This window comes from Acanthochromis polyacanthus, chromosome 18 (assembly GCF_021347895.1).
Source record: "Acanthochromis polyacanthus isolate Apoly-LR-REF ecotype Palm Island chromosome 18, KAUST_Apoly_ChrSc, whole genome shotgun sequence".
Lineage (NCBI taxonomy): Eukaryota > Metazoa > Chordata > Actinopteri > Pomacentridae > Acanthochromis > Acanthochromis polyacanthus.
Genome location: NC_067130.1, coordinates 7,627,561 through 7,640,459, shown reverse-complemented (window position 1 = coordinate 7,640,459; position 12,899 = coordinate 7,627,561). Strand labels below are relative to the sequence as shown.

General features: G+C 39.2%; 1 protein-coding gene across 1 annotated transcript in view; it reads left to right on the top strand.

The window, feature by feature from the left end:
• Positions 1-11,181, top strand: part of sppl3 (signal peptide peptidase 3) — a 31,401-nt gene extending 20,220 nt beyond the window's left edge. Inside the window, exons 8-11 of the mRNA XM_022209975.2 lie at positions 3,361-3,524; positions 4,898-5,088; positions 5,287-5,396; positions 8,144-11,181. Coding sequence (XP_022065667.1) covers positions 3,361-3,524; positions 4,898-5,088; positions 5,287-5,396; positions 8,144-8,215 — 537 coding nt within the window. The 3' untranslated portion in view covers positions 8,216-11,181. The remainder of the gene's footprint in view (positions 1-3,360; positions 3,525-4,897; positions 5,089-5,286; positions 5,397-8,143) is intronic.
• Positions 11,182-12,899: the final 1,718 nt, after the last annotated feature.

Here is a 12,899-nt window from a genome sequence, read left to right as displayed (position 1 = left end):
CTACCAACAAAAACCCAATCTTCACAACAACACAACATTCAAGGAAAGTACACAGTTGAATGATTTAAAGGAAGTGTGACTAGATAATGAAGGACATCAGCTGTCTCGTTGAGCCAGAATTAGGATGAAGATCACATTAAAGTCCAGTTATAATTTTTTGTCACTGTTGGCTAGTTGTGGTTTACTAGCCATATTTGACACTGGTTGTGGTGGAATAGTGAAACAAAGTATGTAATATGTCTCTTCTAGGGCTGCAGTTATCAGTTATTTTAGTAATTGCGTATTTTATCAATTATTCTGGCCATTATTCGAGTAATCAGATTCTGCACTTGGCATGTGTTACAGCATCAAAAGCAGGAGTGAGCGCATTGTACAGCAGAAATAACCGTCCTGGTGGAGCACGGACGGACATCTACGGGATGTTGTACATATATAGTATAGTACAGGGGTGTTGTACATATATAGTATAGTACAGGGGTATTGTACATATATAGTATAGTACAGGGGGGGATGTTGTACATATATAGTATAGTACAGGGGTGTTGTACATATATAGTATAGTACAGGGGTGTTGTACATATATAGTATAGTACAGGGGTGTTGTACATATATAGTATAGTACAGGGGTGTTGTACATATATAGTATAGTACAGGGGTGTTGTACATATATAGTATAGTACAGGGATGTTGTACATATATAGTATAGTACAGGGATGTTGTACATATATAGTATAGTACAGGGGTGTTGTACATATATAGTATAGTACAGGGGTGTTGTACATATATAGTATAGTACAGGGGTGTTGTACATATATAGTATAGTACAGGGGTGTTGTACATATATAGTATAGTACAGGGATGTTGTACATATATAGTATAGTACAGGGATGTTGTACATATATAGTATAGTACAGGGATGTTGTACATATATAGTATAGTACAGGGGTGTTGTACATATATAGTATAGTACAGGGATGTTGTACATATATAGTATAGTACAGGGGTGTTGTACATATATAGTATAGTACAGGGGTGTTGTACATATATAGTATAGTACAGGGATGTTGTACATATATAGTATAGTACAGGGATGTTGTACATATATAGTATAGTACAGGGGTGTTGTACATATTTAGTATAGTACAGGGGTGTTGTACATATATAGTATAGTACAGGGGTGTTGTACATATATAGTATAGTACAGGGGTGTTGTACATGTCTAGTGTAGTAGGGGGGTATTTAGCTACAACTCAAGGCCATGGTAACCTACATGTATTTCATTGTTGATGCAGAAATTACATGAATATGTTTTTATGGTTGGTCCGTTGAACCCACAGCTATTGCAGCTGATAGAACACAAATAAGATAACTGATTAGTTTATTGTATTGATTACAGAGAACATTCAGTCAGTAACTTTAGTTTCACTTTGATTTGGCCACAAATTAAAATGATTTCTTTCATTATGAGACAGTGTCAGACCTGCATGCACTTCAATTCAATATCGTGTTTGAATATATGAATTTTGACAGTTTTATTGTGCAGCTGTCTGTTAGAAATAACCAGCTGCACTGATCAGTAAATTAAATACATTAACGCATGTTTAGCAGTTGTCTACCAGCATTCCTGTCTTACTTCATTTCCAGTCACGGCGCTTTTTGCCGTCAGAAATTTTTATGTTCATCGTTGTTCTCATGAAAACAATGTGTTGACTGAAGCAGCTGCACACAATTGGTTCATTTTGTGCAGAAAACGAATCGAATGAAACGTTAAACGCTTCTGTTTGTGTGATGAGTTTGAAACAGAAAGTCTGAGTTAACAAAGAAAGTTGAAAATCATCTTCATACCTGTTAACTCTGGCTGAGGTTTTAGCTTTTGTCGAGCCGACTGACACACAGGTCTATGTCAAACTGCCTTCGTAGTTCAGTCCTCCGGTCACTAGGAACACTCGAAAAGCTGTGCCGGTTAAAATAGAAGCATCCTATCAAATAAAAAATCCCTAATTTATTGATTTTAGGTCCAGGTCCATATCAGATGCAGTCTAGGTCTGGACTAGTTGGTGACCTGGTGTCTAGTATGTAGTGGATTAGAACGAAGCCTCGAGAATTTTGCTTCAAGTAATTTTAGTAATCAAATAACTCAGGCAATCGTTTCAGACTTTCAGTCTTTTACTGAACACTTTTCCCTTGACTTTAATGCAAAACATCACAAGGTCAAGGAAAGATGTGAAGCAGAATTGACGAAAACCTGGAAACAATCTCGTTGCCAAGATAATCCAACTGCACTTACACAAGGCTACGTAATCTTACAACAGTGGATATTCAGTGAATATATTGATGTTGACTTGCTGCCATAAGGAACTGAGAGATGACATTCTCTCCTTTCCTTCAGTAAAGGATGAACCAGTGCATCTTATGCTATCAGAGAAAGGAAACATTGAAGCAGCTTTCCTTGGCATGGAGAGAATTTGACCAGTTCTTCTCATGGATCTCACTGAAATGCTTTGTGTCATTTTACTCAGTTGGAAACCTTCCTGAGCAAAAAAAAAAAAAAAGACAAATTTGTCAGTGGTTTGAATTGGCCACTACAGTGAGGGGAAAACAACATCACAATGAACAGCTGAAGTATCGCCACAGTCAAGGAGAGTCAGTATCCTATTAATGATCGCTTTAAAATGAGATTAGTGTAATTCCTTGGCTGAGATGCAATGAAAAGGGCAGCGAGATGCTTTGTGTTAACTGCAGAATGTTGTGTTGCCTGTGCTAATGACAGGTTTGCAGCAGCCTTCCATACATTAAACACGAAACTTTAAAGCTGCACACCTGCGGTTTAAAGTATGCAGAGACTGTGGCTTATCCTGTAATGCTGCTCTGCTAATGTTCCACCAGTCAGTCCATTTTCAGCCTTTGCTCTAATCTTTACCACATTGAGCACTGAGCGACCTGCCAGCACCCCACTGCCTTCACTTTAACTTCCCTGCTGATACTGTGACCGTTTGTGTCATCCATTATGTTGTAATAAAAGCACATTAAATGAATTCAACAAATGATTTTTTGTTTTTTCTCATTGGCTTGGGGTCTGCTTTGAGAGCACAAAGCAGTCATTCACTTTGATAACATTTGGAGACGATGGTGAAGCACAGAAGTTAATAATAGGAAAAGAACTGATGATCATTCTGATAAACGAGTTTAAATATCACACTGGTTACAGTAAGTGTTTCAAAAGTGAGGATTTTCTTTCTTTTTACAAATAACTTTATACTGTAAACTTATTTTTTAAACTGTTGGTCAGACAAAAGTAAAAACCCAACATGGATTTGGTTTCTAAATGTGATGTTTTTTTGTTTGCTTGACTCTTTCCAGGTGTTTTTCTCAGCCTACATCTTCAATAGTAATGTGATGGTCAAAGTTGCCACCCAGCCTGCTGAAAATCCCATAGATGTTCTGTCCAGGAAGCTCCATTTGGGGCCGGGGATGGGCCGTGATGTACCCCGCCTCTCATTACCCGGCAAGCTGGTCTTTCCCAGGTAACTCAGACATTAATCATGCAGTTAATTACTTTGATCGACCTCTGCTGTGTGACCTGTGTTCACTCGCCGGCTCTCACTTCATTATTCTGCTCTGCTTTCTGACATTTAAGTTTATTAATACTGTTTACTCTGAAAGAAGCCGTCTGTCTGTCAGTGCTTAAGGCCCCCAGTGGATAAATCCGAAAGAATCTTGTCATCTCCTGAAGTTTATTTAGTGCCACCATCAAGTCAAAGCTCACACTAGACTTACACTTCCTTTAACTGAGGGAACCTCTAAAAGTAATGACATTGAGATTAATGCTAGCCTAGCGTGGTAAATGTCATATGTTAAACATCTTTAACATCCAGTAGTTAATGGAGCTGAAGCCATAATGGATTTGTCAGTTTACAGAATATTAATCAGCAACTGCTTTGATGATGAATGGATTTCTTTCTGGCTAAAATGCCAAACACTCTGGTGTCCTGGCATCTTAGTTGTTCAGTTTGTTCTCTCATAATAATAATAACCGGATTATATTTCAGTCCAGGATATGTGAAGATGACATCCTGAGCTTTAAAAAGTTGTGACAGTTCATTGAATGATTTATCAAGAAAATAATTGCTAGTTGCCACCTTAGTTAACATGAATGGTGACATTAAGATATTAGCATCAGAACTGCCGAGTCCAAAACTGAGATTGACGTACAACAACAGACACTGTATAATTATGGTATTTCCTCAAATAAATGTGAATCAAAAGCTCTGATAATAGCTGGGGACATAGTCGACACAAACAAGTAGATGAAAAATACACAGCAGGGACAAAACACAGAATGTGTAACTCCTTTTATCCATCATTCAGTCGATGTTGCATACAGTATCTCTGCAAATAGATCGCAATAAAACTCTTCCAAGAATTGAAGGTTTTCTGTCCTCTGAAATTCCAGAGGGCTTTTACTGTGACAGTGTTGAGTTTGGATTAACAGCATGATGCAGAAACCTTAACGGGCAAACGGGAGTCAATCAAAATGAGACGTTGTACTTAAAATATGCATAAATACCCTCAAATACAAACCTGTTACCTCCTGCTGCTCTGGTAAGAAAAGGTCACTATTTGAGGAAATTTAATATTTGCGAAGTAAAGTGATTTTTCTCGTCTGACTAATATAAGATGAAGGAATCTCAAAGTTTCCTAATGGATAAATAAAACCCCAGCAGTTGGTTTTCTTCTCTAATCTGCTACTAATCGACTACTGACTTCTAACTAGTTCCAGTTTAACACCCAGTCAGGCCCTGAAGTTGAAACGGTACACATGGGAATTGGCAAAGCACCGTGATTCTCGTGTCCGTCTTGCGTTTCAACCTCGTTTCTGCTTTTTACGTTTGCGCAGTTCCACAGGAAGCCACTTCTCAATGCTGGGAATAGGAGATATCGTGATGCCGGGGCTGCTGTTATGCTTCGTCCTGCGTTACGATAACTACAAGAAGCAAGCCAATGGGGAAGTCCCGGGGCCTGGTAACATGTCCGGACGCATGCAGCGCGTCTCCTATTTCCACTGCACTCTCATCGGATACTTTGTGGGTAAGCAGTCAATCGATGAGCGGATGGACGTTAAAGGTCAAGGTTGCATTCATTCAGTGATGGGGAGCATGGAAGGGATGATTTTTTGTATTTTCTAAAACTCGTGGACTTTCTAAGGTTAAATGTATCGTATATAAATTGTTATGTTTCTCATCTTTTTTTAAGTATTCTAAACATGTTTTTGGTGTGTTTCTGCAGGTCTGCTGACTGCCACCGTGGCCTCCAGGATCCATCGTGCTGCTCAGCCCGCTCTGCTCTACCTGGTGCCCTTCACCCTGCTGCCTCTGCTCACTATGGCCTACCTGAAGGTACGTCGACAGGCTGGAGCACAGACATTTATTGTGCAAGAAAGTAAAGTCCAGCTGTGCAAGTTTAGCTAAATTTTGCACACACACTTGAAATCAAGGGAAACAACTTCAAGTAAGACATGTAACTTCAACAAATTAATGCTTAAATATGGCCAGTGTACATAAGATATTTTTTTGTTTCATTCTCACTAGCATTACACATTGAATAGAAAGATCTTTAGTAAAAAGTTATAAAACAAATAAGCACTCTTTCTCTTTGAGCTTTGAGTAGAAAAAAGTTGCACAGCATGCATTTAGCTGTAAAGAAAAAACTGAAACCATCAAAAGAGGACAACTTTACATTTTATTGATTGGAATTATGTAATGCACTCTAGTTTCTATAAATGGTAGCATCCTGCTGAAGTACACAAGGTCTGTTTTTCACATCTTGCAGAATTTTATGTAACAGACTGGTTGCGATTGCGACTGTAAATTAGGGAAATTGAAAACACAAAAGATGAACTGGGATGCACAATCTGGTTCATACTTGAATAATTTGTAATTGTAGTTCTTAGTTCCCCCTTACTGACTCATGAATTGTCTAATAGATAGTCACAGAATTTTAGACAGCTAAAAAAGATACAGCAGGTGCTCGACTTACGTTGGAGTTCGGTTCTTATGGTGTGACATCAGTTGGTTTTTGCCGTAAGTCGGAACGCCGGTGAAAATGTAAACAAAGCATTACGTGAATCGCAATATCAATCAGTTTACATATTTGTACAACTACAGTAATGACAAACAGTCATTAGCTCACACTGAAACACAACTCAGTAGGACCCGACGGATACGGATTTTTTGAGACCGATTCCGATATTTGCCAGAAAAAATACCCATAACCGATTAATCGGCCGATTAGTTTAAAAAATGTAGAATGAATAAAATAACTTTTTTTTTGGTCTGTTAACACTTACAACAACAAAGACATGAATTACAGGCAGAACATTTTACTGTTGTATCATACTTTGTACTTTAGTACTTGTTTAACTTTACAACAGAGAGGACTCTTTAATCCAACAAAGCATTAAACCTCTGGGAAATTATATAACCTTCAAAAAGTCAATCTATAAATGAGTGATGAAATACATCTGGTGTTGTACTTCTTGTTTCTGCAAATTAGACGTAGGTTTTGTGTATATATGTATGTATGTGTATATATATATATATATATATATATATGCCGTATATAAGCAACATGATGAGTGAAGTTACTGGAAAAACATTTCTGCAGCCCTCTGATGCCTTTTAACATTAAATCACATTTCTTCTACTCCATTATTTTCTTTGCCGTGAAGTCAGGATTCAAATGAAAGACTCAAATCAAAGAGTTAAACTGAAATGGAAGACATTTTGAGTCACTGTTAATGCTGTAACAAATTTACCTGTCAGCAAGCTCTGCTCAGCCCACTCCTGTAATGTTAAAGGCTGTAGTTTACACCTGTTCTTTACTGAGAAGACAGCGGTGAGGACTGATGGACTCAGAGCTCCATGTGTTGGACAAACTGCACAAGGACATCATTCTGCACGACTCCGACAGTTAGCAGCATTTACCGTTTTATGAGAAATTAAGAATGTATCGGCTTTTTATCGGCAAATCTCCAGGGCTATAATCGACCGATTTAATTGGCAGCTCGGTAGGAAAATACCGGTGAAAATGTAAACTGTAAGTCTGACTTGCACGTGGGAGCCATATTGGCCACATTTACACAAAGTTTTTTTAAATTCTGAATTATTAATTCAGAATTGACTCATTCGGAATTAAAGTTTTGTGCTTTACATGGAAATATTAATTCTGAATTAAGGTTTACATGGACCACATGTTTATCCGCCTTCCTTAATTCCGCTTTAACGTTTGGGCATTGGAAAGGATTCTGATTGGACAGGGAGTGGACGTGTCGTATCCCTGTTTATCAGGAGAAAACAAACTCCATTTGCCGCGGCATTTCTTTTCCCCAACAACATGGAGGAACCACTAAAAGGCATGTTTTTGCTTTGCTTTTTATTGTCGTTTTGAAACGGCAACTCGACAATGGCGTCCTACTTCTGTTGCGTCACTTGAACATGTTCACCCCAGTAAGGTCGCAGAACGTGTACGTCACTACGTCATCGTTACGTGAGGAGCCAAGCATGCGCAGAATGACCGGCGTTAACTAAAGCAGAATTCACTGTATACATGAATAAAACGTACACAGGAATTAGTTTATTCGGAATAAACCAGGTAGTTTATTCGGAATTTGGAATTAAGTGTTTACAAGGAGATTTTAAAGCGGAATTAACTTTAATTCCGAATTAAAGAGGAATTAAAGGTTTCATATGAACGCGGCCAATGAAGTTAGCAAATGCAGCATAAGCCAATGTGGCAGCAAATGTAAACAAAGCTGTCTTATAGCGCCACATGACTACTGTACGTACAGTATTTGTGCGCTCCACTTGCCAACGAGTTCCACTGAACCAGTTCTGACATAACGACGAAACTCCGTACGTTAAACCGAGGACCGGCCCATAATCGATTCCAACTTAACGGCAAAACGACACAAGTCGAGGACGTCGTAAATCGAGGACTTCCTGTATGGTTTAAGTGCACAGGAGAGTGAAAGGAAGAAGGATATTTATTAAAATTAGAAACAGAGTTGTCTCAGCTGACCCGGTCATTGAGGATGCAGCAGGAAACACTTGACTCAAGAGTCTAAACTGGTGTTTGTGGTCCTCAGGGGGATTTGCGGCGCATGTGGTCCGAGCCTTTCCACGCCAAGGCCAGCAGCTCTCGCTTCCTGGAGGTATGATGCACCCTGGGATAAACGACCAGCGCGGGGAAGACTGCGGATCTTTTCCCTTACTGAGAGGGAAGGAGAGAGGGCGCACTCACAGTGAGGCCATGTTGTCATCACTTGTTCATGCTTTCCACCAATCTTCTGTGAACACCCTCAGAAGGACACCAGTGTGTGGATCACAACGCCCCAACACGACTCATCTTTGGTCCCTGCATCCTCCCTGTTTCATCTCTGCTTCCTCTTTGCTGTTTATTTCCTCTTCATTATAGCACATCCTGCCTGTGCTGTTTTTGTTCTGCCCCTCCCCCCTCCCCTCCTCCCTGTCTTTTTTCCTTTTTCCCCACTTCTATAGTTGGTCTCGTTTTGCCACTTCCCTCACATGGCCCGTCCCATTCGTTAGGCCTCTTCGTTTTCCTTCGTCTTTAATTTCCTCTGCATCTCCGTTTGTCTCAGATGAACTCAAGGGCCAGGCCTCCCCCCTTTTTGTGGACTTACGGTTGTGAGACATGGCTGGGGTTTATATATATTTTTTTAGCATTGTCGTGGTCATTATTATTATTAATATTATTATTATTATTATGATGATGATGGAACAATTTAAACAAAACGGAGAAGAGGTGGAGTGTTGCTCTAGCACAGGACAGTGCCCAGGAGCAGCGACACAGCAAAAGAAGAGTCTTCCCCCTCCATCCGTCTCCCTCTTTCATCCTGGCTTCTCTTCATGCGCTCCATCCTCCCTCCACGGTGGCTTCTCCCGCCCTCCTCCGACACTCCCTGCCAGCCCCGACCCTCCTCCTCTCTGTTCATCTGCTGTCCTCATTCCCCGCCCTCACAGATAACTATGTATTTTATTTAGAAAAGTTTTATTCTTGGCATATACAGAAATGATGCATTATAAATTGTTAAGCTGCCCCCGGCGTTGGAGGGGCCGCTTCTATTTGTATATATGTGTACACATGTATTTGCGGTATCTTGAGTTTGTATTTGTGTTTGGGAGCATGTTGAACAGGGTGGGAAACTGACGCCAGCCAACAGCCGGATTTTTGGGTGAAATTTGGCTGCCAGTTTGCGTTGAGTGTCCGTCATTCGGAGGCCGTTTTCTAAAAGTGTGTTGGCTCGTGCGGTAGAAACATAACCGATGGATTTTTTTTCGGGGTAAAAAAACAAAACATCTGCATTTGTTGCTGGTCGATGACAGTTAGTTTCCTGCTCTAGTGTTAAAGTGTGCTTGAGTGTGTGTTGTGTGTATGAGTGAGTGAGCAGAGCACATGAGCGTTTTACTTGGTTTTAATTTGAAATCATGAACATTGTTGAAAACATTGACAATAGTCAGGTTTGCATTGAGCTGGGCGTGTTGGATCAAAGAGTATCGTACACACACACGACAGGTCTAATGGAAACAGTTTGTATCTAACTTGTAAAGAAAAAAACACAACAGGGGTCAATTTTTATTTTATGGGTCTCTGCAGACAGGCGGAAATGTAAACAGTGTTTTCTTTCAAATAAATGAATGTTGAATTAATTTTAAGGTATCCAATGTTACTTTTATCATGAAACCACATCGATCATACGTCTTGCTGGGTTTTGTACTGAAATTCTGTTGTGCACATCCTGAGTTTACATGTATTTATGGCCGTGGAAACACTAAAAAAAAACCTATTTCAACTTTCAGTAGTCTGTAAATGTCTGAGCATGATGATATCAGAGAATTTTTGATAAAAGGCAAGTCGATGGAGATGAACAGCGCGTCTCATCTGAACTTTTGTACATGTCAGTGTTTCACCTCAGTCGATGAAGACCTGACTATTGTGAGAGTTTAGACTCGCAGCTCAGAGATGAGGGTCGGTGGGATATGAAGGCGTACTGTGGTCTGATTTGTGTAGAGGCAGATTAAGGGGTTTTCTGGGTGGATGGTCAACTGTGTGTGTGTGTGTGTGTGTGTGTTCGTGTGCCTGATCAAATTATGTAATAAAAATCTGTTTGGACCTATGAAGGGGGAGTTATGAATCAGTCGCGCCCTTCAAAAATCAAAAAATTAGAAATGAACCCACAGGATGTTTTTACTGTCGCCATTTGGTACCTGACAGTCATTTTTTTGTCTTTCCACTGTTTTGTGGTGCTTGTCAGTTAATATCTAATGTATACTGGAAAACGTGTGAGTGAGCACACGGCAGGAAGTCTTACAGACGTACGGACGACGCAGTTTGCTGGCTTTTTTTTTTTGTTGTTGTTTTTTTTTTACTTTTTTTATGCTATCTGACCGTGCATGTTAAGTGTACAGTGTATCATTTCTCAGACTGCGTTAACAGGGCTACTGCGGTTTTGAGCTCTGCTGACCAACACGGAGGCACTGGACCTATGAGCTCACGTCAGTGGGTGTCAGAAGGACTGCGATTGGTCAGCTCTGACTGATTCACAAAGGCTGAAAACTATGACCTGGATGCTGTCAGGTTTGGGACGTCTGGCAAACCGCTGCAGTCGCCTAAACTCTGACGTCATGGAACTACAAACCCCCTTCACTTCTTCATGGACATGACAAGAAAATATATAGATTTATATACATATATATATATATAAATATACATATATATGTGTGTGTATATATACATCTATGAATAACTGCTGACGATCATGATGATAAATTTCTTTTTTTATAGAATTTTTTTCTTTTTAAACCCTTGTTTGTTTTTCTTTAGTGCTTTAGTTTTTTTTTTTTTTCCCATTTTTCTTTCCACCTCTTCTCCCCTCCAGCAGAGGACTCCGGCTCTGCTGGCGCGTTGATATTACGGCTCAATGGATTCTGTATAGAAAAATGGTGAATAAAATAAATTAAGAACTGTGTAGTGAAAACATGAATCCTGAAGCGCTTGATCTAAAACACTTTGTCTCCTTTTAACCCAATTCCCCCTGCCCTGCCCCCTTCTCTTCCTCCTCATTCAGGATTCTGCTGTAAATAAACATGACTCTAACTGTAACAACAGTGCGTCTGTTTCTTTGGGTCACCTGTTTGTTCAGGATGTTGGCTTGTCTTCCAGCGGTTGCTTTTCTGTGGCCACTAGTATCTCACATGGCTGTTTTCTGGTGAAATATTTCCAACATTTAACTGGAGTTGCAGTTTGTCGTCGACTAAATCCAACATGACATACACTTAATTATGTGAAAGTCCCTCTCTGGGCATTGATTAAATCCCTTTAATTAACCAACATAAATGCCATCATTGTGAAAGGAGGGAGAGCTAAGTGGATTTAAAGACTTTCTTTGGTTTCCTAAAACTTAATCTATGTGTATCAAAATTGCATATTCAGGTTTTTTCCCAAAAAAGTAACTCCACATTTGCTTCCTCTAGAAGGTGTTGCTCTAAGATCTCACTGTAGCTCGTGCAAACTAGTCGGGTCAATATATAATCTGACTTTTTGGATCATCATCCACATGATGTCATTTCCTCCTGAAGAAAAGACTGGCCAGACTCCAAGGCTTTCTGAGTTATTTAATATAAAGTCGTGTGTGAGTCAAGTGTCGATTTATGGCATGTCAACAGGTTTACTACAATATCTTCATAAATAACTTTCAATTTTACTCAATTGTATATATAATATTTAGAAGAATCTTTGTGTAAAAATGCCATGTGGTGTTTGGTTAAAGGCGGCCATGTTGGTTTTAGGCCTGAAAACAGCAAAAATGTCAACTATGATACAAAAAGTCCCGCAATTATATATTGACCCATCTATTGTCATATGAATAGAACTTCATGCACACCTGTTGTAAGCTTTCCTAGTCTGTATATGTGGAACTGCACACACAGCTGCACAAATTTCCTCAAATGTTATGGAAAGTCACAGTGAATTACAATACAATACACTGTAGAACAGCAGCTTATATTATCCACAGAACAGCTTAATAAAAGCTATTAACTGCAACACTGCTGTCTAATATCCCAAACCAGAATATCCCCATCTTTCATGGTTCTGAAAAGCTTTGATTAACTCTCAACCATCTTTGCTGGCAGAATGGAAACCAGATTAGATCTTTTTTTGTGTCTAATTAATATATATGATGTGTATCAGGGCTTTTAAAATGGTGTGAAAGAGAAATTTTCTGAAACTGTGGCACCTTATTATTAGCAGTTGTACAAAGATAAATGATGTCTGAACTGCTTAAAATGCACAAATTGGAATTTTACTTAGTTCTGATGTGGCCCAGAACTGCTTTTATTCATTTTCTACTGAAATTAAATTGCAGTTGTCCTTGTAAAAGAAAAGTATATCTGAGATAGTGTTTTTAATCTGTGTGCTGCTTTCCACAGGAATACTAATGAGAGCTGTTCAGGGCTGCAGCTAGGAAATGTTCATTATTGATTTATCTGTCGATTTTTTTCTTGATTAATAAAATACCAGAGAAGAGTGAAAAAGACTCTCAGAGGACCAGCAATCCCCAGATCCGAAGGTAATCATAAAGCAAAGTGAAGCAGCAAATACTTAGAAATGAGAGGCTGAAAAAGACATTTTTAATTGAAAAAATACTGAAAACTGAAAATGATTTCTCTGCCAATTAACTAATCAATTCACTGACTGACTCTAGCTGACTGTCTACATTTAAAATAGGTTCCGGTGTTGTTCATAAACACTGCTTTTCAGGAATTTTACACAGTAATCGAGACGATCCATCAAATGGAGATGAGTTTAAATCTGTGTAGTTT